The sequence below is a fragment of the Plasmodium gaboni genome, chromosome 11 (assembly GCF_001602025.1).
Source record: "Plasmodium gaboni strain SY75 chromosome 11, whole genome shotgun sequence".
Classification (NCBI taxonomy): domain Eukaryota; phylum Apicomplexa; class Aconoidasida; order Haemosporida; family Plasmodiidae; genus Plasmodium; species Plasmodium gaboni.
Window position 1 is genome coordinate 680367 of NC_031491.1, and position 26372 is coordinate 706738.

Here is a 26372-nt window from a genome sequence, read left to right on the forward strand (position 1 = left end):
ATTCTTTTTTTGATATCAAATTTTTACAAAAGTTAGATAAACGTATTTCAAATATAAGAAAATACATTTATATTATTTTAACGTGTACAGGTATATAATATCCAACAAGATTAAAAAAATATACATGTATACATATATGTATAATATATATATATATATATATATATTTAAAAATCTATTAATTAGTTAACAAAATAAACATTTTTTACATTTTTTTTTTTTTACCTGCTTATAATTAATATTTATTATTTAATCTAATTTGATTATTTAAAAAAATCTTTTTACAAAGATTATGAAATCATGTTTAAAAAAAAGTTTAGCTTTTTAGTATAAAAAAAAAAGTTCTATATTATATATAATATTATAATTTATATATATAGAAAAAGAAGAATTCTATTTGATTTTATTGTATAATCGTATGGTATTATATTTCAATTAAAAAAAAAATTTCATTTTTTTATAATATATTATAATATAAAATAATAATTTGTAAATACGTTTCCGTATTTATTTATTCATTTATTTATTTATTATTATATATACCATAAAATATATCCATTATAATAAAATAACTAATATATATATATATATATATATATATTGTTCTTTATTTTTCTTTCGTACCTTCTTTTTTTTATTATTTTTTTTTTGTTTATACTGTTTTATTTTGTTTTATTTTGTTTTATATTTTTTATAATTATTATGTTAAAGAGGAAAAGAAAAAATATATGATGGAAGAACTTTTTAAAATTTTATTTGAACTGGTCAATATAGGTGATGAAGAAATTCAAAATTATTTAAAAGAAAGAATAATTGATGAGAAATATGAAATAGAAAAAAATGGTGTAGATTATTTTTATGATTTGATTTGTTCTTATGCTGATAATAAAATAAAGAGAAGTAAAATTGTAAATATTTTTAATAAACACTTTAAAAATGATAATATACAAAATGGAAGTAATCCAAATTATAACCCTAATCAACATGTTTTAACTATGCAAAATAATAAAAATCTTGAGAAACTAACAGAAGTTTTTAATTTTAAAGAATATTGGAAAGATAAAGATATGTCAAATTATAGTGATCCCTTTTTAGGTGTATATGAAAAACAAATAAATTATAATACTAGTGTCCCAATAAGTGAAAGCTTAAAAATATCGAAAGAAAAAGAAAAACAAAAACAGAAACAATTAAACTTATTTAAAGAATGGGTTAAAAACAAACCTAAAATCCCACAACCAGTAAGGGTACATAATTTATTACACTGTAGTGATGTCAGTAAAAATAAAACAAAAATTGATAAATTGTATGATATAAGAATTGATAATTTCAATATAAGTATCGGACAAAGAAGCTTATTAAATGATACTATCTTAAAAATAAATGTTATGAATAAATATGGACTTATAGGGAAAAATGGTATCGGAAAAAGTACTCTGCTAGCCAAATTAGCAAGATACGAAATTGAAGAAATAAAAAAAGATATTAGCATAGCATGCATTGAACAGGAATTATGTCTTGAAAATGTAACCGTTTTAGAATCTGTATTAATGGTTGATAAATTAAGACATGATTTGTTGTTAGAACTTGAACAACTGGAAGCACGAAAAATTAACTTAAACGAAAAAAACGAACAAATATTAAGCAATGAAACGGAAGAAAATAATACACAAAAAAATGATGCAAAAAATAATAAACATAATAAAAATAATAAAAATAAAACTGTTGAAAATATGGAACATATCGAAACGGTTGAAAGTATAGAACTAAAAATATTAGATATATATGAAAAATTAAACAGCATTTCCTATTTAGAAGCTGAAAAAGAAGCTAGCAAAATTTTATGTGGATTAGGTTTTGATTCAAATTTACAAAAAAAGAAAGTAAACTCTTTAAGTGGAGGTATGAAAATGAGATTATGTTTAAGCCGTATCTTATTTAGTAATAATGATATCATATTATTAGATGAACCAACGAACCATTTAGATATTTATACTATACAATTCTTAATTGATTATATTAAAAAATTAAATAAAACTTGTATTATTGTCTCACATGATAGAGATTTTCTAAACGAAGTATGTACAGATATTATTCATTTCCATAATCATCAATTAACATATTATTCTGGAAATTATGACCAATTTGAAAAAACAAGAATTGAACATTTATTACAACAACAAAGGGAACATGATTCTCTCGAATTAAAAAAAAAACATGTTCAAAAATTTATAGATAGATTTAGATGTAATTCTAAAAGAGCTGCCTTAGTTCAAAGTAGAATCAAACTCTTAAATAAATTACCTGTTATCAATTTAGAGAAAGAAGATACGCCATTCAGCTTTTCCTTTTTAGAACCCTTTTATATGTCGAATGTACTTATCAAATTAAAAAATGTTTCCTTTAAAAATAAAATGTTTACAAATCTTCGTATAAAAAGAAACAAAAACATTTTAATAGGAGACCATGAAAATGAAACGAATGAAGAAACGCAAGAAGAAACGAAAGAAGATGAATATGAACTTGATAATAATGGACAGGTTGTTTCAAAAAAATACGAAGATAAATACAAATTTAAGCATGAATATCTATTCAAAAATGCTTCTTTTGAAGTAGATATGGACTCCAGAATAGCAATTTGTGGTGTTAATGGTAGTGGAAAAACAACATTAATTAAAATCATTTTAAATTTAATAACCGTTTATGAAGGAGAATTACATGTTAGTAATAAAGCAAATATAGGATATTATTCTCAATATCATGTAGATTGTTTGAACCCTATTTATAATTCAATTCAACAGTTGCAATATACCTATTCCAATAAAAATATAAAAGAAGAAGAAGCTATAAAATATTTTAATAAATTTAATATACCAACAAATATTTTATACGAACCTATTTATGTTTTGTCAGGAGGTCAAAAAAGTAAACTAGCATTAGCTATTTTAGCTTACAAAAATCCAAATGTTCTAATTTTAGACGAACCGTCAAATCACCTTGATATAGAATCAGTGCAAGCATTAATTGTAGCTTTGAATATGTATAAAGGAGGACTTATTATTATCAGTCACGATACCTATTTAATAAAACATGTAGCAGATGAAATTTATCACATAAATAATATAACTAAAGAACTTGTCAAAATAGATTATGAATTTGATAAATATACACAATTATTACTTAACAATAAGATATAATTGAGAAATTTATATCTTATCATCAAACATTTTATTTATTTAATTTAAAGGGGTAATAATTTATCACTGTGTTAATATTAATATGGTGTAGATTAAAAATGGATGATAATTTTTACAGAAAAGAAAAAAGAATACAAACAGATTTATATATATATGTAATTGTTATATAAATATGTATTATGTATAATTGATAAAAATATGTAACAAATTAAAATTTAAAAATAAAATGGAATATATAGAATATATAATTTTTTTTTTTTTTTCCTTTAATATATAATAATAATAAATCTACAATAATGAACTTTTTTTTTTTTGAGATAAAAGTAAAAATTTTGGTAAATTTTAAGAAATATATGTATATAGAAAGAGAGAACAAAAAATAGAAAAAGCTTTAAATTTTAATATTACAATATGTTGTATATATATATATATATATATTATATATATACATATTAATATCGTTCATACATCTATTTTTGTTCTTATCATGTTATCTTTATTGATATTATGATCATAACAATATTTCCTAATTTCTTCATAATTGATTGAACAATTTTCTTTTACCTCCTTATCATTAATAAACTTGGCACTAAAATATTTTCTAATTTTATTTATATCATTTGTGAAGTTGTAAAATATTTGAAAGTTGTCTTTCGACATTTCTTCGTCGCAACTTTCAAAATCTAAATAATTATCATCATTTGAATCTTTCTTATTATTTTTCCTAAAGTAGCTAATAATATATTTAAAAAATCCCTTTTCTTTAATTTCAACAAAATTTGAGAAATTAAATAGATTCTCCTTTTTATATATATTATTTGATTGTGTTGTTCTATTACTTGAAACATATTTATATTTATTTTTGCTTTTTTTTTTAATAAATAATTCTGAATTATCCGAAATTTGTATATTAGACATTTTCATATTTTTCCTATATGAATAATTGCACTTTTGATTTACGTGTAAATAATCATGACCTTTTGTTCTATCTTTATTATTATTTTGTATGTTAACTATGTTTGCTTTTTTATATTCTTTAAATATATTTTTTTTTGATTTCCTTAAAATATAATTTATCTTATTTAGAATAATATTTGGACAATTAATTAATTCATCAAATATTTGTATAATTTTATATTTTTTGTCAAAACATTCATGTCCTATAATTAATTCATCTAGTATAGATGAATATTCTTGATTAAATGTGAATATAGTATTATTCATTATATAATGTTCTTTCATATTTTGCAACTGCTTCTTTAAATCTGATATATCAATATTTAATAATTGAAATGTAATATATTTAACAAATGTACATATATCTGATTCTAGTTGTTCTACATCTTTATCAAAACTCTGAATTATAAAAAGCAATCCACCTAATCCATTATATGTAAAAAAAGTTCTTACCTCAACAACATAACCATCATTATATTTTATTTTAACAAATTTAATAAAATCAGATGAAATTAAATCAACTATAATGTTTATTAAAACATTATTCAATAAAGTTTCTGATTCTATTATATATGATACTGTTATTGAGTTGCTTAAATCTTGTCCAGGGTCATGGATATCTATTTCAATATCTTCATCATTAATTAATTTCTTTGTATAATATGTAGATTCACTTTTTTTTATAACCTTATTTGTTACTTTGCTTATAAAGGATTCGCATAATTTGACTAAATATTCAATTCCTGACCCATTATAAGATATTTGAAGTGATTGTGATTTATTTTCTCCTTCCCTATTCTTATTTTCTTGCTTTTCCAAAAACTGTTCCTGTTTCTTTAAATAAGTAGGATTCTTTTTATTTTCTTCCCCTTCATAAATTTTTTCATTTACTATATATGTACCACCATCCTTATTATTATTATTATTATTATAATCAATATTGGTATATTTATTTGTATCTCTGATGGAAGAATTATTTTCATTATTTATATAATCATTGTTGCTACCATTATCACTTTCAACACCATTATTGTTCCTGTTATTATTTTTATCAATTGCATCACCTTCATTATAATAGTTCATACTTTTATTATTATCAAAAATGCTATTATTATTTTTGGTAATATTTTCTTCACCTTTTATATCTGATATGATAATATTTCCATATATAAAAATGACAACATAATTTCTAAGAAAATATTCATTTATATATGTTCTATAAGAATTATACGATGGATAAAAAAAATATGCATTCAGAATGTCATACATTTCTTTATTAGTTGGGATGTATTTGTTAAATAAGGAATACATAATTTTTAAAGACTTATCTACTCCTGAGGTTGTATCTGTTTGTATAATTATATTTAGTTCATCATAGGCTTCATTATATTCCTCACGAGAAGGAATTTCTTTTAATGATAATAATTCCTGTATCTTGTTAAAAAACTCTTCAAAAAAATAACCATTTGATTCTATGCTTAATGTATATGATATTGTATCATGCATAATATTTGCATTCACTGAACAAGTAGTGTAATCAGAAAGAAAACGCTCCATTTTCTTTTGCAAAATAATAATATGTATACGGGTAAAAACGGATTCATAAAATGTAAATTTTTCAGAGGGGAAATAAAAAATGAAATCAGTTTTTACTTTGGATATATGTGTTAGACCCCTTTTAAAATAAATATTATAACCATAAGAAGATTTAATTAAACAAGGTATATTATACAAAATATTTGACTTGAATATATCCTTATTTTCCTCAGATATAAACTTTTCCTCACTTTCTGAATATTCAAAATTCTCACTACTATTATATGGAACACAGAAAAAAGATTTTTCATTAAACAAAATTTTATTATTAACCAAACTATTAAAGGGACATACTTTTATTTCGGGAAGTATCAGATTTATGTCGTTTACTATGTTACTTTCATTAACCATATATGGATTTTCTCCTATCACATATATTATATTGCTATAAGGAATCATACTTTGATTTCTAATACTAAACGTGTCTACTACATTTATTATATTTGTATTTTCATTTTTCATTAGAGAACCCAATAAACTTGTTATTTTAATATGATTTCTAAAATCATTTTTATTCTTATCTTCAATCAAATTGTTAATACTTAAAATTAAAGAAGAATCATCAGAATGATCTAATAATATATTAGAGTAATTTATTAAATCATTAAGTTCAATATATTTATTATCATTATTATAATTAACATCAGTAATTAATGCTTTTTCTCTATAATAGTCAAGAATATATTTATTTATACCCTTATTTAAACTATCATGATCAAATAATTTACTAATTTCTTTAATAAATACATTGATTATATGCATTAAATGACGTAAGTTCTTTTTCCCTTTCTTTGTTAAATTTATTAATATTCCATAATTTACATAATATTTATTACACGAACTTATTACTTTTAAATCATATGCATACTGATTTTCTACACATATTTTATCATACAAACCATTTTTTCTTAAATCTAAAAGTATATCATGTATAAAAGTTATAGATCCATATTCTTCAATTTTCTTATATAAATCAATACTAATTTTAGAGCTCCAATATAAATAAATCTGATCTCTCCATCCCTCTTTTTTTAAAATTTCAATATATCGACCCTTTTGGTTTAAATCAAGTACATAATTATTAAATTCATTTATAAGTTCAATAAATTTTATTTTTTCTTCCTTATCCTTAGAATTATTTTGTGTAGCATTATAAACCAATCTGCTATCATTATAATTATCTTTTTTTTCAATATTGAATGTGTCATCTTTTAAGTGTACAATGTGTTTTTCTTTTTCTCTTTTATTACTTTCGTTCAAATTGTCGTAATTTTTAATTTTTTCAAAAATGTCTATAACAAATTTTTCTATATCATTCATGCTATAATGATCATAAGAATTTCCTTTTTTCCCTAATAATATAGTAAGTGCCATATTTTTAGGTTGATAACATTTTTTGTGGAAATTATACAAGAGTTTTTTTATGTTTAGACCATTTTTTAATACATTATTACACAATGTAATATAATTTCCATGAAAAAAAAATTTTGAATACTTTAAATCTGTTATAAATTGACTAATCATTTTTAGACAGTTTAAAGAATTATTTTCCATAGAAATATATTTATTATTTATTTCTCTAACTTCATTTTCTATAAAGTCTTCATCAAATAATGGATAAAATAAATTTTGTGAAAATAATGTTAGTATATTATAAATATTTTCAGATTTACCAATAGCGTAATAGGTAGTAAAAGACTCACCTATGCGACTATTATTTTCTGATGAATATTTTCCTAATTCACTTAATAATGTTGTAATTCTTTTTTCAGATTTGTAAAAAATAGCATGTCTTAATAGATTAGAAATTCCTGGAATATCACGAAAATCATCATACCCTCCACAATTAACAGAAATAGAAAAACCTCCTTTTGGTGAATATTTATTTATTATTCCTAAAACTTTTAATTCATTACTTTTCAATTTAAAATATTCATATTCATTCCAATCATTTTCCCCTTTTTTTAAAGTTGATTTTTCTGAAAACATATTTGTTTCACCCTTTCTGTTTATTTCATTTAAATTATCATCTCTTACTTCTGAAGATGGAACATTATGTAATTCATCCTTTGTATATTTTTCAAATTCTGTTGGTTTTATTTTTTTTAATATAGCATTTGTAGAATTTTGAATATCTGTTATTGGATCATTTTTGGAATATTGAATATTTTGTTCATGATTTTCCTTTATTTTTTCAGGGTTCATAATTTCTTCTATAATATTCTGCTTATTTTCTTCGTTATTTTTTTTTATTTTTCCGATTTCATTTTTATTGTAATTTCCTTTTTTATCTAATTCATTATAAGAATGATCAATAGGAGGTATTTTATTATTATCTTCATCGTTTTCGTTATTTGTTAATGTCTTTTGAAAATTTTTATTTTCAGGTAAATATGCATTTTTAATGTCTTCTTCCCTAAATGATTGTTCCAATTTTTTATCTGATTCATTTTTGTTGTATAAATTTATATCTCTTTCATGTAGGTTATTGATATTTACATCTGTTTGATTATTCAAATATTTGTCCTTATTTCTTCCTTCTTTCAATGTATCATTATTTACATTTGTTTTTTCTGTATTAAAAACATATTTATTTTCATTTGAATTCTTCATATTGTATTCTTTTTTTTCATTGTTTTTATTCGTTGTAATGCTATGTCCATTTTTATTATCTTCTGTTAATGTTGCATTATATTTTGTATCATTATTCTTAAAATTTTTAATATCATTTGATTTTAAATTACTATCATATTGTTTTGATGTTTCAGATATTTTATCAATGTCTTTGTTTTCTAAAATCTTTCCATTAGATGAAAATTTATTGTGATTTTTAATAGGCACCTCTTTCTTTGTCAATGTTGGTATTCCTAAGTTATTGTTACTATTACTTTGTTGTTCTGGTTCCGATATCTTATTATATGTTTCTGTATACTTATTAAAATTTTTATTATCAATTACTTTATTCATATTAAATTTATAATTATTCAATTTATTATTTCTTTTATTTTTCCCTTCCTTAATTAAATCATTATTATATTTTAAATCAACGTTATTTTTTTCATATAAATTGTTATCGTCTCTGTCTGTATTATTTTTGTCTACAGATATGATATTTACTTTATTTTTATATTGTACATTATTATTAATATCATTGTTATTAAAAATATGTTCATTATTTAAATCATTTTCATTTTGTCCTTTTATATATGTTTCCTTTTTTTCATTTGAAGTAGATGATGAATTAAAGGTTTCATTTTTTTCTGTGTTTTTATTAATATCGTTTTTATTTGAATGATCTGATCCCGTTAATTTATTTAACTCTGAATTATTAACAATATTTTTTTCTTCATAAGATTCATTGATCTTATCATTATTTATAACATCATTTGCAGAATAATTTAAATTAGTTATGTCACTTTTATTAATGTATGCATTTGTGCTATAAATATCATAGGGATCATTCAGTATATTATTATAAATATTTTTATGAATCATATTACCATTTTCATTATTTTTTTCATTTATATCATCTTGTTCTGTTGTATTATCTAATATATTATCAGTTTTTAATTCAACATTTGCATTTTGATTTTCATTTATATTATGTATATTATTATTTCCTTTTGATATACTATTTATTTTCTTTTCTGTACTATTATTCACATTTTTAATATCATTTACAACCTTGTCATTTTTTTCACTTAGCGTTTCTTCATTGATAAGATTACGTAATAATAATGATGATTCATTTTTCATAACATCTCTATTTACTTTATTATTTTTATCCCTTTTAGACGGATCAGAATTAAGACCAAATAGCATTGCTCGAAGCTCTTGATCATTTAATCCATAGTTATTTTTACTATTATTCAATGAATTTTGACAACTTGAATATTTTTGAAAAACTAAAATTAGTAGGATAAAAATATTAATTGTCAAATATTTGGTTATTTTTGTATGTTTCATTATATTTATATATATGTAATACAAAATAACAAAAAATTTGCCCCCTTTTTTTAAATCCTTATAACTCTATAAATATTCTATATCAATTCGTATGGAAATTTACACAATAAACAAAAATAATTTTTATACATATATATAATATATTTCGTTAAATATAATTTAATAATATCATGAAATAGTTTGTAATTATAAATAAATTTACAAAAATATATTTTACTTTTTATTCAAAATGTTTTAAAAGGGTTTTATACAAAGATAAACATAATATAAATCTCTTAAAAATGAAACGTCAAAATTTATAGAGAACAACATAAAATGAAAAAAAAAAAAAAAATGTCTATTAATATATTTTTTTTTAATAATAAAAGTATAGAAAAAAAAAAAAAAAAACCTGAACGTTCATACATTTTATTACTTTTTTTTTTTTTTTGTTCATAATGTTTATATTTTTATAGACAATAAATAGCTGTTTTTTCAAAATATATTATATAAGGAACATATATTTTAATCATAATAAATGAAAAAAATTTAACATTTATTTATAAAAAGAAGAAAAAAAAAGCATAAATGAATAAATAAATAAATATATATATATCTATATATTTGTTTTGTATATTTTCTTTAAACATCAAAATATGCACACAAACAATTAGCGGTAGTGTTTAAAATATATATTTTTTATGAGCTGTTCATGTAAATATTAAATATACAAAAATTTTATTAGTTTATTTTCTCTAATTACATGAAATATTTATTTACAAATTTAGCAATTATTTTTATGTAGACATTTTCTATAAAGGACAAGAAAATTTTTTCTTTTATTATATTAAGGTGTCAATTATAATTTATTTACATATTTTATTATTAATTTTTGAAATACGAGAAATAAAGTATACCATTATTTATATTTTAATGCTTTTATAATAATTTACTACTTTTTGTATTTTTTTATAATTTCGTTCAGAAATTTATATGAATATAACTGAACACATAACTGAGTAATAACCATTCTAATAATAAACATAATTTTATGTTTCCCTATATCAATATAACCAGTTTTTACATAAAATAAATAATTTTTTTATTATTCTATATGAATTAAATAAGGAATAGAAAAAATTATAAAGAATTTTTTTCAAGCTCAATAATTTTCCAAATTATATTTTTATTATAATAAACATAATAATATCTTAAGACAATTGTTTAATTATAAATTTCTTTGTACATCAAAATGTCTTTCGAGATAAATTAGGATATATAATTAAAGAAAATATTTTCTTTTTACACTTAAATATTTTAATGAAATGTAAATCAATGTCTATAAAATATTAAGGTAATTACATTCAAAATTTCATAATATTTCTATAATATTCTATATAATTGAAAAATGAAGAAAAATTTTTAAAAATGGATTACTTTTTCTCATTTTGTTTCTAAAAATATGATAATATATGATGTGAAGAAAAAAAAAAAAAAAATAAAAGTATTACAATCCATATATATATAATTATTTCTTATATTTCATAAGTCAATTCAAAGTAATTATACTTTTTTTGAACATTATTGTTATTTTTAATAAACAAATTTAAAATAAAATGGATAAAAATATTTTTATATAATTATATTTAAGAATATTTTATTAAGATTTTTTTATATAAAACATAAACATTTAAAATGATGTTTGTGTTTTAAAAAGAAATAAAATTATGTACAATATATATTAAGTTTCGAAAATTTATTTCATATAAAAATATATGAAAGAAATTCTCCATATTCGAAAATTTTATAATAGGAAAAAATGACACTTTAATCATTGTAACATTAAAATTACATTCAATATTTCATTTTCTGGTTATAATTTGGTGATTAATTACATTTAAATTATTATTATAAAGGTTAAAAATATATAACACTATACATAACAATTCTCAATATATATGGAAAATTTAGAAATTTGTTCACTTTATAAAGTCATTATTATTCTGAAATTCACAAAATTAAAACTCATTTATGTTATATTTCTTTCTGGGTTTAAAAATTATGTTATATATGAATAGATAAATTCTATAACGAATTAAATTATATTCGATTAAAAATGTAAATAATGATATTACTTTTATTAATAAAAAAAAATCATAGTTATTAAATTTCTATTTTTTTGTTTACCTTTTTTAAGTTAAATTCTAAATGATAACATGTTATATACTCTTTTTAATTTAAAGAAATATATATTTTTTTTTGGAATGTTTATCATTCCATTCTTTATGTAATTAACTTTATTATGACTTCAAATTAAGCTTTATATAATATTTATTTTATAAATGAAATATATATATTTAATTATATATATTATTAAATTTATATTTTAATTATATATATTTTTTTTAAAGAAATATATATTATTATATTTTTTTCATTTTAGAACATTAATTAATATATTAATGTTTGTCTTATTTTAATTATATAAATTTTAGGAAATATTTATTGTGTATTACTAGAATTTATTTTCACGATAGGATTATTAATATTTTAAAATATATTATATGTGTAAATATATTTAAAAAAAGTATTATATATATTTATATGCATGTAATATTTTTACTTATATTGGAAATTAATGTGATATAGTGTATATGACTTAATATTTGTTTTAATTTAAATATTATATGTATTTTCCAAATTGTATGAATTACAAACATGATATGTTTAAAATGAAATATTATATTATTTATTATTTAGAAATAATAAAATTCATAGATAAAATAAGTAAATAATAATTATTTATGAAATTACATAAACTGCAATATTTGAAGCATATGATTTATTTTATAATTTTATATATTATTAGACTTCTATCGAATATTTTAAATCAACGACGTGGATTAATGTAAGTTTAAAAAATCTTAAATTTTCTTTTGTAAAAAAAGTAGTTTTTAATTAAAAGAAAAAATATATATGTATACACAAGTGTCAAGGAAATAATATAATTTTTAAAGATAAATTTCTTTTTCATTCTATATGATAATGCTTTTATTATATAATTGAATCTTAATCCTTATTTTTTTGTAATAATTTATACTGAATTGTACAATAATGTATGAGAAAAAAATGTATTCCTATTTTTTATTATTATATGTATATAAATTAATATCATTATATATGTTTAAATTAAATGTAATTTTTTATGAAATTTATAGAAATATAGAAATAGAATATTTTTACTGAAGTTAAATATATATGTGTTACCCTTTTATAATTTTTTTTTTCTCTTCATTTTTTTGAACAATTCTAATGAATTGTGAATAATGCAATTTTATTTTGTTTTACCATAACGTAAGGAATATAATGTCATTAAGTTACATTATGGATTAAATGATAAGAAGAATCTTTTCTATTATTAACATTTTATTTCCTTAATACTAAAGCAAATAATAATATATATTTACTTATATTTAGGTATGTGAACATTCATGTTTTATCAATATTAAAAGTAAAACATACATATGAATAACATTATTTCTAGTTTCATATGTGCATTTTTCATTTAAATTTATAATTAATATATATAACTTTATTATAAATACATATTAAAATAAACATTTAGTGGGTTATTCCATGAAAAAGGTAAAAAAGGTGATAACATTTGCATACAATATGAATTTATGTAAATTCAGATTTATTTTTTATTATTAAGTATGAATGAAATAGACGTGATATAATGAAATATAGAAGGACATATTAGACAATACTAGGTAATCATCTGTAAATATTATATTTCTAAATGAATTATTATTATTTATTTCTTAATAATAACATTTATGTTATCACAAATAATATTATTTTATTTAAAGGAAAAAAGTGTGAACATTATATATATGTTACTTTGAACTTAAGATATTTGTACAATGGAAGGAAAATGAAATTAAAAGTATAAACAATGAATAAAATACAAAAACTAAAAGGTATATTTTTTCTTGTATAAAAGAATATATGTTTTATGGATTATTATAATATTAATAAATAATATATTTCAATACATAGATTTATAATATTTCTTTTTAAAAAAGAAATACTGTCTAAATACATTTTGACATTAAAAAAACAAAATGAATTTAAATGATTTTATATAGAAAATTCTAAAGTTTAAAAAAAAAAAAAAAAAAAATTAAAACTATATAATAATAAAACAAATATATATATATATACGGTAAAAAAAACGAGTAAAAGAAATTGTTTTTATTTATATATGTTATATTTTCTATTTACTCTGATATCGTTCTAACCATTTGTTTGCTTCTTCCATTTCTATTATTTCCTGTTTATCCGATTCTTCAAGCATAAAGTTAATACTTTCAAAAATTTTCTTCTTTAAAGTTATGGATTCATATTCCTCCTCAGCACAATTTAATGTATCTGAATTAATTAAGTTTAACAAATTTTTTTTCAATACTTCTACTTTATTTGTATTTTCTTCAGTTGGATAATTATCTTGTCTTAATTTCCTCTTTTCATTGATATATATATGATACTTATTTATAATAGTTGTATACAGTTTTTCCACCTCAGAAACTTCTGGTAAGATGAAATTAAGTTTATCATAATTATATTTTTGAAAATATGAATGTTCCAAGATCTCCTTACATCCTCCATTAAACCCTAATCTTTCTTCTGGATTCATAGTTGTTAACTTTTCTATTAGGTCTATTAATTCAGAAGGTATTATGGATGGATATTTTAATTCCCTTTTTTTTATTTTGTTATAGATGAACCATTCTGTTGAACCATCAAATGGAACGGTACATGTTGCTAGTTGGTAAATAGTACACCCAAGACTCCAAAAATCTCGTGCCTTACCACTGCATTTATTTATTAATGCTTCTGGGGGAATAAAATTGGGAGAACCAACATAATTTTCAAATGTTTTTTTTTTTCTATAATTATTACCTGTATTTGTATCTTCTGCATAATCGTTACTTTTGAAAGAGCTCAAAATTTGAGCATTTTCTTTTTCCAAAATTTTATTATTAAACTCATAACTTTCATTATTCTTAAGTGTTTGAAGAACGCATTTGTTTGAATTTTGATCTTTTATATTTTTATCACTTTTTTGAAAATTAGTATTATTTAAATCATTACTATTAAATTCTTCGCTATTTAAACTACCATTATTTTTAAATTCACTTTCATTTTTTAAATCTTCTTTTAAATTATTGTTATTTTTTTTTAATACAAATTTATTTAATTCTTCATGATCTATTTTATCTTCCTCATTATTTGTTTTGATGCTTATGTTATCTAAATCTTTCGAAGTACCAAAATCAATCATTTTTATGGTTCCATCTTTGTTTATAAGAAAATTTTCACATTTTAAGTCTCTATGAATAATATTTTTGTTATGTATATATTCTAATGCATGTACCATTTGAAGTATTATATTAAATGTAATTTTTTCATTAACACCAACACTACGAATTTTTAAAAATTCCCATAAATCATAATCAGCATATTCATATAATAAATAAACATTTTCTTTGTCTTTAAATGTTTCTATCAATTTAATAACATTTGCATGTCCTGGGATATTTAATTTTGACATAACGTTTTTTTCTGTTAACACATCATTTACTTTATTCATTTTATTCACTTTTTCTTTTTTGAATATTTTTAAGGCATATTTTTTTGAAGGATCATTCTTTAATTTTACCATAAACACATCACTGAAGTTCCCAGTTCCTATGTGCATATATGTTTCAAAATCATCCTTACAATATTTTTTATTTATGTTATTTTTTTCAACATTTATTACATTTTCTTCAATATCATATATATTCTTATTCAACAAAAACCCTTTCTTCATTTTTATATCTTTATGTTGTGTTAATTAAAAATGTTAATATTTCATTTTATATATTTATTATATATATATATATATATATATATATATATATATTCAATCAATTAAAAAATATGTAATATAAACATTTTATGTTGTCTTTTTTTGTTTTTTTAAAATTTGTATTAAAATTATTTTACATAAATATATTTATAGTTTTAGAATTAATATAAGTTTGATTCGGTCAATATTTTAGAATATATAATAATACAAATAATAAGAACATAATGAAAACCATACAAGCATAACGTTACAAATATTTTATGGTTTCAATTAAAAACGAATTATCCTTTTATAAATGTATAGCTTTAAATTTATAAAAATAAAATAATAAAGTGAAAATATTTTTGCGATATTTTATATTTTACATTAATTTTTTTTTTTTCTCTTTTGACAATAAAAAAAAAAATAAAAAAATAAAATAAAAAGGAAAAACTAAAACAAAAAAAATGATAAAACAAGATTAAACAAAATGTTTATAAAACGAAATTTATAAAATAAACCAATTAAAAGAAACAAAAGAAAAAAGAAAAATTTTTATAAGACTTAAAAAATTAAAAAATGAAAAATGGGAAATATATTTATGAAAATATAACTAAAATTTATTCTAATGTATTAAAAAAAATAATAATAAATATATATATATTATATACATTTTAGTTTTATAAAAGTTTTATTTTTATTTTTTTTATTTTTTGCATGTTTTTTTAACTTATACACACTATATTCTAATACAAATTACAATATATTTTATCACTTTATAATCCAAATTACTAATTAAAATAAATAATAAAAAATAATATATTATATGATTCATTAATTTTTCTGTAAAATATTTATGACACTTTTATATAATAAATAAGTATTATATATATATATTACAAATTGTATTTCTTATTATATTGGGCCATATACATTAATATCTTCTTTTATTTGAATAAAACTATCAAGAACTCCTAATATTCTATCATTTCCTTTTCCATTAATGGAAAATATATTATGTAATTTTTTTATTTGAATTAATTCTAGGTCAATAGCTTTTTTTTGAACAGCTACTCCAAATTGCTTCCATAAATCATCATCATAAATTTTCATATCTTGTAATATTGTTATAATATCATACAAATGTTGTACATGCATGTTAATACACTTCCTTTTTAGATGATAAAATAAATGATAAAGAATTCTTCTATCTTTAATTTTTAATTTATGTATGCTAACAACAATTTCATGCATCATTGAACTATTTACAGTGTGATCAAGTCTTAAAAATCGTGATAATTCTAATGCATATTCAATTATCTTTTTATTTTTTATTTCATATTCTCTTAAGCATACCCATATACTTGTTATGCCTTGGGCAGTTATCATCATTTTGTTATTTTGTATATTTTTTATTATGAAATTGAATAAAAATAAAAAAAAAAAAGGATCACTTTTATTCATAATAGCATATGATTTCATTATCATACAAATATCTTGGATTAAGTTCTTTTTACAACCTAAGTTGTCTATTCTATTTTCACTATTATCTTCATACATATTTCCTAATTTATGTTTTTCTGATGATATCAATTCTTTAGTTTCATCGAAATATGTATGATCATTAAAATCTGTATTGGTATATTTATTTAGATATTCCTTTTCATTCTCATTTTTAATTTCAAAATAAGTACTATTTTCATTAATATTCATATTTATGTCATCCAAATGTTTTTTTGTTGCATTATTTTCAATAACATGATTTAATTCTTCATCTAATGTGTTTAATAATTCATATACTCTATTTTTTACACATATCATTTCTAAAGGAGGTAATCTGTTTATCTTAGAATACGCCCATGATATTAATGATATTTCATGAAGAGTCATTGTTTTAATACATGCTTTTAATATCTTATTGATTTCCATAAAAAGGTCTGATAAATAAAAATTATTTTTTGCATAACTCCAAGCTATTAAACTAATTGATTTATTATCATAATTTAATATATTATTCTTTAGTACATTTTCATAGATAAATAATAGAGATTTTGTATGTCCCAAAACAGCATACCTAAATATAAGAATAAGACAATTATAAAATATAAAAAATAATTTTTTTTATATTTATAATAAAAAAGTTTATAGATATTATATAAAGGATAATGATATAATAGCCTATTTTTTTTTTTTTTTTACCTATGTACAAGTGTGCTTATGTTTGATCTAAACATATTTATATTTTTGTATATGAAATCATTATAATTATTAAAAGTTGGAGATAACAAATCTACTTTTTTCATATGGTGTATATAAGTTAATGAAGCCACTATATCTCTTTTAGTAAAACATTCTGAATTATTAAAAAACAAAATTAAATTATATTATAATTATATATCATATAAACTACAGTATAATATATAAAATTAATCATAATTAAAATATATATATATATATAATATATTGTGTTTATACCTTTATTGTCATTACAAAATCTCATGAATTCATCAAAATACGTATATTTATTCATCAAACTAGCATAATAGGTATCATGTTTCCAATTTAATATCTTCGAGTATCTTTTTATAATTAAGGAAAAATTCATTGTACTTATTATGGGAGGATTATAATCATTGTAGAGTTAACCTTTCTTCATATTTAAATAAAAAAATATATAATAAATAAATAAATAAATATATATATATATAAATAAATGTATATACTATATACAAAATAATAAGTCAAGTCAAGTAATTAATTATGGCTCCTAAAATATATCATGTTATTATTTAAAAAGTGTGACAATTAAATATATATTATAATTCGAAATTTTTCTTAGGGATAAAAAAAGGGTAAGATAAAAAAAAAAATAAAATAACTTATCGATTAATGTGTAATACCTCAAAATTTTTTATTTATTAAGTTATATGTAATAAAGAGTTTTTACAAAATGAAGAAAAACATAAAAATATTTTTTTCAAAAAAAAAATTCTAATTATATGTGCAGAAAAATATATATATATATAATATATATATATTATATGTATTATGAAAATAAAACTAATAAAAAGTATAAAATATATATATATTAAAAACATTTATATAAATTATAATAATATAATTAAGTATTTGTTAATTAATTATTTTATTAAATTATATAGATTTTACTATTTAACTATTGAATTTGAAAGCATAACTACAAAAAAAAAAAAGAAAAAAAAAACATAGGAAAAAAAAAATAAATAAAAAAACAACAAAAAAAAAAAGTTATACATATCTTGTTTGTTCTTTTGCAGTAAGTTTAAAGATGAACCCAAAAAATAACATGATAACACATGTTGAAATTGCTATAACATTAAAAGGCATACCTAACAAAAAAAAAAAATTATAGTATATATATATATATATATATATATATATATATATTTATATTTATATTTATTTTTCTAAATAAACGTACTTGTGTCTGGTAAAACAATATCAATGAGTAATGAGGAAGTATATTTATAAATATAATCGTCATTTTTTTCATTTGAAATATAATTTTTCTTTTGTTTAAATATGCCACTTTCCAATAATATGCCTCTATCTATATCAAAGTCAAATTCGAAGGATCTGATTTGTATTTTGATTATTTCAAATCTATAAAGTATTAAAGATAAAATAAGAACGAATAAATAATATAAATAAATATTCACATATATATATATATATTATATGTTTATGTATTTTTTACCTAATTATTATATCACATTTAGGGGGCAAAATGTACTTAAAATTAATATAGTAATAGTTTCCATTTTTTGGTAAAGAGTGCATCATATCGATATTACTAAATTTAATATCAAATTTGTTAATTGCATTAAAACCAAAATATATGAAATCACAATATTTTTTGGAATTATCATTTTTATTAGAATTCTTTCCTTGTATAACTAAAGTGTGTAACAATGGAGATAAATAATATGGCAATTTATCAACAAATAAAAAATTACTGCTATTCTTGTCATTTAAATTTTCAAATACATAAACTAAAGAACTTTGTTTTTTCCTTATATCTGTTGTTATCATGCTATTAGATTCTTCTTTATAGACATTAACATTTATATATTCCTCTATTATATTTGGTTTCCCTCTTTGTAAAATATCATATATATTTATGTCTTCATATACCATTGCTATATTATCATATTTTTCAAAGATTGTGGAAACATAATCTTCTTCTTTTTTTTTAACAATGAGGGCAGTTCTATTAATCAAAGGGCATTCATTTATATTATATTTAGTATTTATTAAATCATTAATAGTTATATTTTCTTTATGATTATGCTCTGTAATATATTCAATATATAGAACAAAAAAATTTTCATCATTGTCATTTAGTTCAAATCCAATATTAGTTGATAATGTTGTTATTAAATATGAAGGATTAATTAAATTAAATAAACCTCCAAAATTTTTACAGGGATACATTTTTTTAATTAAAGAAAAACTTTCCATACAAATACTTTCATCTGGTAAAAAAGCAAAAATTTTATTATCTACTTTAATTAAATCTTTTGTTTTTAAAAGGTTAGTTGATACACCTGTAATACCCCAAATGTCATTCAATAAACTTTTTAAAAGAAACATTTCATTCTTTGAAAATTCATTATATTCTTTTTCTTTCGAAAAATCATTTTTATCTCTTTCTTCCTTTTTTAAATCCACCACAAAAGTAAAACCATAAGGATATGAGTCCAAATATTTATTATTATAATATTCTCGGTAAACACCTCTTTTAATATTAATTTTAAGTGAATTCACATTATTTAATATTTTCAAGATATTTATAGGTAGAAATTCTTTATAATCTTTTCCGTTTACAGTTAGCTTCAGTTTTACGTGTACTAGATCATTTTCTAATGGTAATAAATTGATACTCTCATCAATTAAATAAGAATTTACAAATGAAAGAATATATATTATACTTAAATAAATATATATAATACTTTTCATTTTGTTTTATATGGTTCAAAATTATTTTATCTTTGACGTTAATTTTCCTTTTTCTTTTTTTTTGTTTTTTTTTAATGTTCTTATTTTATATAATTTTTTTTCTATGAAAATATATGGTTAACTTCATTAATTATATTAAATTATATTTTTTTGTTCATAAAAAAAAAAAAAAATTATGGTGATACATAAAAAGGAAAATAATAAAATAAAAAATATAAAAATATGTATGCATACAAATACATTTTTATTTTATTTTAATTTATTATATTTTTTTTTTTTTTGTTACACATATATATATATATATATTAATATTACAAGGAAAAAATGTGAAAAAAAAATATATAACAAAAAAAAATTTAAGAAATAAAAAATTGGCAAAAAAAATGCAAGAAATTGTAAAAAAAAAAAAAAATATAACAAAACAAAGAATAATAAAGAGACTTACAATTTCAAGATAGACGTAGGACAATCTATATTCGTACATAAGTTTAATTTTATAGTGTTCTTAATATTCATTTAAAAAAAAAAAATCTCAAACATCTTTCTTTTAAGTATTATCTAACTTTATTTTTTTTTTCTTTTTTAAATCTAATCCATTTTTCCTTTTTTTATTTTTTTTAATTTTTATTTTTTTGATTTTCATATTCTTATAGTATGATAAAATTTCCGTTAAATTTGAATTCTTTTGTTTGTAAATTCCAATCTAAAATAAAATAAAATAAAATGAGAAAATAAAATGAGAAATGAAAAAATATCGATAATGTAAATAAATATAATACATATATATATATATATATATATATATACCTTTTTATATAACTTAATATTTCTTTCGCTTAAATATTTGTCCACATAAGGATTATCAAACTTATTTTCAACATTTGTTGATTTATTCATCTTTATATAAGGAGGATAATACCAATAATTAAATGCTAAATGATCTGAGAAAAAAATATGAACACAAAAACAAACATAACTATAATATTATATATAAATGGACATATAAAAATACGTAATAATTATAGTCTATTAATATAATTTATTTTTAAAAATTAATATACATTGTTCTTCGCTTGAAAAAGATTTAACTTCATGAAACCAGCCGCATGGTAAGTACACTGTTAAGACGTAAAAAAAAAAAAAAAAAAAAAAAAAAAAAAATTAAATAATATATATACACATATATATATATATATATATATATATATATATATATATATATAATCAAATTGTTTTTCTTCAGCTTTTTCTAACATATATCTCCTTCATTCAAATTAACTTCAATGTATTTTTTCCTTATATTTGTCTTTTTATCAAAGATATTTTCATCTAAAAATATATAAAGGACGAAAAAATAAAATTTTTTTATAATACAAATTTAATATATATATATATTTATTTATGTGATTTACCTTCTTTCCTTTTCCTTGTATGAATAAGACAAAAATGATTCGGGATGTCTTGTCTAGCATTTGGTTGACGGTGAAAGTTATGTTTTTTTAATTTGTAATTTAAAATATTTTCTTCTAATAAATTTAATCTATAAATATATAAAACAAAATAAAGTATTTTTAGGTACAGTAATATACAGAGTAATAATCACTTTTATAAAAATGAATATTAATATATATATTTTTCAGTCAATTTTTGTACATACTTTTCTTCTGCCTTATTTATAGAATCTTCTATTGTTTGGTTGTCAACTAAAGGGTCTAAGAGTATAAAAACAAAATAAAAATTACAAATAATATATTATTAACATATATAAAAGATAGATATTAAAACTAATCTTTTTTGCTTATATATTTTGGTAACACACCTTTTTTGTTTAAAACTTCATTCATTATGTTAATTTCGTTGTATATTTTATTCATCTGTTTCTTGTATACGTCTAAAATATGTGATCCTGAATTAAAATAACAAATGCACATATATATATATATATATATATATATATATAATATACTTATATATGTTTACATTTTATGCTTATATATCCATACATAACTTACCATCACTTCTAATAAATGGCAAATAGGTAATTAAACCATTTTTATGAACTTTAAAAATTTTCCCATTTGTTTTTAAACGGTAAGCAAAGTTAGGACTATATATTCTGAAGGTTTTCTTTCCTTTTAACAGGACATATATATTATCATGATAATCGTGATGTAAATATGTTTTTAATTTTGTGCTTTTATTATTTCCTAACCAGATATTATATTGATAAATTTCTAAATTACTAAAATAAAAATATATATATATATATATATATATATATTAATATAATATATACATATTGTGAAAGAATATTAGATGTTTCATTTAATTACCCCATAATTTCTAATTCTTTAGGAAGATAATTAATCATTTGACGTGTAATGGTATTACAAAAATCTTTTGGATGATATGCATTTTCTTTTACGTATTGAGTATTCAAATAATATTTCTTATTTCCTTTTTCTAATAATGATAAAAACTTATGAAACTTCATTTTTTTTTTTTTTCCAGTTCCAAAAGAATTCGATATCCTCTTTTCTAAATGTACGTTTATATCCTGTATTTTTTCTTTCATAAAATTTAAATCAATGTTCAATTTATTCTTAATTACATATTCACTAAAAAAAAAAATTATAAATAATATATATATATATAAACAACGTATGGAAAAAAGTAATATAAAATATATGCAAAGCAAATAAACAAATATAATAATGTTGTTACAAAATATAGAAATTAAGACTTTGATAAAATTGCATGGATATTTAAATATGATAAAAATAAATGAACAATTACAAATATAAAATTTTAAAAATTATAAAATCTCTTATACCTTTTTAGTATGCATGGTTTTCTTTTTAAAATATAATCTAGATAAAATTTCTCTGCAGTTATATTTTCATGGATTCTGTCAATTTCACATGTTTTTCCATCATGGAAACAAAACCTAATGAATTTATAGAAAACATATTACAAAAAAAATATGAATAAATGATACAAAAAAAAATAACCCCCCCAAAAAAAAAAATATATATATATATATATTAATTCTTATACTTTTTTAACATTATTATATTAAAATATGCTCACCCTGTATACTTATTTTTTGGGGTCATTTTTCTTCGTATATAGAATGGTAAAATAATATAAATGCAACTATTTTATATTTTGTAAACAAAAGGAATTTATTAAATTATTTTTCATCACATAATATTAAAATAAAATAATACATAAATAAAATAATATATATATATATATATATAATGTATTTTTAATTTTAAAATTATTCTATCATTTCTTTATGATATATAATATATATATATATATAATATATTACATAATATTTATGACATATATTTTTTTTTCCTATATAATATTGCATATATTATATAGATGTAGGTAAAAAATATATATGCACGTGAATTATATAAATATATTTTAATACATTATATATATTATATATAATATGATACGATACAAAAATAATGACCCTATGTTTTATAAAAAAAAAAATAACAAATCTGTATTTTTTTTATTTATATATTTTTTTTTTATTTGTATCCGTTATAAATATATATTTTTTTGTAATTTTAAAAAAAAAGTAGCGCCGTTAATATATAATATTATTATTTTTTATTATAAGAAATATTCAATAGATTATATTATATATAATATTTTTATAATATATATTTTTTTTTTGAAGACATTTGTTTTGAGTTTTTATTATATAATTTTTTTTTTTTTTTTTTTTTTTTTTTTTTTTTTTTTTTTTTTTTTTTTTTTTTTTTTTTTTCTTCATAATGTTAATATGTTATTATTAAGATTAAATGTATGTATATAATAAATATAATTCATTTTTTTTATTCTTTATGACTTTTATATAATATTTTTGTATTTATTTTTAAGAATATAGTAAAATTTAATATTTCATATTTATATTCTTTTTTATGTTGTATCATGCAAAATTTTGCGTTTTATTATATGAATAATTATAAGATAATTATTTTACGTCTGATTGAATTTTATGTATGATAGATATATATTTTATATATATTATTATGTATGTATATATTTTTTGCCCTTTCGCGTTTCGAAGAATAAAGTATGTTTTAAAGAATAATGATTATATAAATACACATATATAAATTATTTTTATAAAACATATTTTGCTGTTTTTATGAAAATTAAAAGAAATAAGGATTATATAAAGAAGAAATAATATATATATATATATAATACGACATGTAATAAGAGGTCATTTAATACAATACCCTATACATTGTAAATATATCGTATATATATTTATTTTTTTCTTTATATATTATTCCTATGTGGAAAAATATATATATATATATAATGTACATAACTTTGTGGTGATAGATGTTAATTTTTTTTCATAAATTTATTAATATCTTGAAAAAAAAAAAAAAAAAAAAATGACCCCAGTTACTTTTGAATGTATATCTGTGGCATTGGTTTCATTATTTTTCATAAAAATATTGGCATATATTTACAAACAAAAGTGTGAAAAAGATCATTCAAAAGTAAATAAAGGGAAAGAAAATAAGAATTCTACAATGAATGTAAAAGTAGATATTGTTTGTGATATAACAAATAGTTTTGGAAAATATTATGCCAAAGAAGTATTAAAAAAAAAAAATTTATTAGGTATTATACCAGTATATAAAAGTTATAATAAGGAATATGAAAATGTGGATAAATTTAATGGATTTATGGCCGAATTTTTCAAATTTTTAGATTTGAAAAATGGGAAAGTAATATTAGCTAGTGATAATAATTGTATAAATAATTATATAAATCCAATATCTAAAATTGAAGATACAGAAAATGAAAATGATGAAGAAGATATACTACTAGCTTCATGTATTATTTATGAAAAGATATTAATAATCGTTTGTGTAATTAATTATGATATGGATATTGAAAAACAATTGGATTATTTTTTGAAGAATCAAAAAAACGATTTACTTATTGTTATTAATAATTTATTTTTAAATAGTAATTTAAAAGATGAAAAGAATTATAAAAATATGGAATTATTAGAAAAAAAATGTTCCTTATTACCAAAAGGAGATGTCAATAATTTATTATCCTTTTTGGATTTTATGAATATTCAAAAAGGATGTATAAATGATTTATATTCAATCATACAAATAAATATGAAAAACTTTCAATATTTTTATAAACTCCTAGGAAATACCACTTCAGGTACTTTTTTAAATGGACATGTCTATGATAATTTTATGTCTACAAATTTATATAATTCACTTATGGATATATATCACGATTTGATTTCAGAAACAATAAAAAAAGACAAAAAAAAAATTAACATTAAAAAGTTTTATACCTTTTATTGTGTAAAGTGTGATTATAAAAAAATTGTGAAATTAAGTCTTATGAAATTAGAAAATAATTTCTTTTTATTTTATATATATAATATCTATTCTTATATTTATTATCAGTTGATATTATATGTATCATCTCAGAAAAATTCTGTATAATTCTTTTTTTTGCAAATGTATTTTTATGTTTTGTTTTCGTATTACATATATATATGGAATAATCACACATTGAATTATATATATATATATATATATATATTATATATATATGTATTCTTTTTTTTTTTTTTTTTTTTTTTTTTTTTTTTACATATTTTTTTTTTTTTTTAAAAAATTAATTATTTTTTAATAAAAAAAAATTTTTATTTTTTTTTTTAAATTTTTTTTTATTTTTTTTATATATATATATATATATATATA

General features: G+C 18.7%; 7 protein-coding genes across 7 annotated transcripts; 2 read left to right on the forward strand and 5 right to left on the reverse strand.

The window, feature by feature from the left end:
* Positions 1-728: 728 nt before the first annotated feature.
* Positions 729-3197, forward strand: PGSY75_1121700 (protein GCN20; the record flags this gene model as incomplete). Its single annotated transcript, XM_018786340.1, has 1 exon — positions 729-3197. The coding sequence occupies one exon, from the start codon at positions 729-731 to the stop codon at positions 3195-3197; it is 2469 nt and encodes an 822-aa protein (XP_018641135.1).
* A 462-nt stretch (positions 3198-3659) lies between these two features.
* PGSY75_1121800 (peptidase, M16 family) lies at positions 3660-9716 on the reverse strand (the record flags this gene model as incomplete). Its single annotated transcript, XM_018786341.1, has 1 exon — positions 3660-9716. The coding sequence occupies one exon, from the start codon at positions 9714-9716 to the stop codon at positions 3660-3662; it is 6057 nt and encodes a 2018-aa protein (XP_018641136.1).
* A 4258-nt stretch (positions 9717-13974) lies between these two features.
* Positions 13975-15573, reverse strand: PGSY75_1121900 (putative serine/threonine protein kinase; the record flags this gene model as incomplete). The annotated part of the gene is made up of 1 exon (XM_018786342.1): positions 13975-15573. The coding sequence occupies one exon, from the start codon at positions 15571-15573 to the stop codon at positions 13975-13977; it is 1599 nt and encodes a 532-aa protein (XP_018641137.1).
* A 933-nt stretch (positions 15574-16506) lies between these two features.
* On the reverse strand, positions 16507-18196 carry PGSY75_1122000 (hypothetical protein; the record flags this gene model as incomplete). The annotated part of the gene is made up of 3 exons (XM_018786343.1): positions 16507-17665; positions 17791-17944; positions 18067-18196. 3 exons carry the CDS (start codon positions 18194-18196, stop codon positions 16507-16509), a joined length of 1443 nt encoding a protein of 480 aa, XP_018641138.1.
* A 662-nt stretch (positions 18197-18858) lies between these two features.
* PGSY75_1122100 (hypothetical protein) lies at positions 18859-20589 on the reverse strand (the record flags this gene model as incomplete). Its single annotated transcript, XM_018786344.1, has 3 exons — positions 18859-18959; positions 19052-19233; positions 19328-20589. 3 exons carry the CDS (start codon positions 20587-20589, stop codon positions 18859-18861), a joined length of 1545 nt encoding a protein of 514 aa, XP_018641139.1.
* Positions 20590-21136: 547 nt separating this feature from the next.
* PGSY75_1122200 (putative cupin-like protein) lies at positions 21137-23705 on the reverse strand (the record flags this gene model as incomplete). The annotated part of the gene is made up of 11 exons (XM_018786345.1): positions 21137-21292; positions 21397-21530; positions 21651-21707; positions 21844-21918; positions 22002-22129; positions 22247-22301; positions 22409-22495; positions 22602-22831; positions 22923-23207; positions 23423-23536; positions 23680-23705. The coding sequence occupies 11 exons, from the start codon at positions 23703-23705 to the stop codon at positions 21137-21139; spliced, it is 1347 nt and encodes a 448-aa protein (XP_018641140.1).
* Positions 23706-25025: 1320 nt separating this feature from the next.
* Positions 25026-26111, forward strand: PGSY75_1122300 (hypothetical protein; the record flags this gene model as incomplete). The annotated part of the gene is made up of 1 exon (XM_018786346.1): positions 25026-26111. One exon carries the CDS (start codon positions 25026-25028, stop codon positions 26109-26111), a length of 1086 nt encoding a protein of 361 aa, XP_018641141.1.
* Positions 26112-26372: the final 261 nt, after the last annotated feature.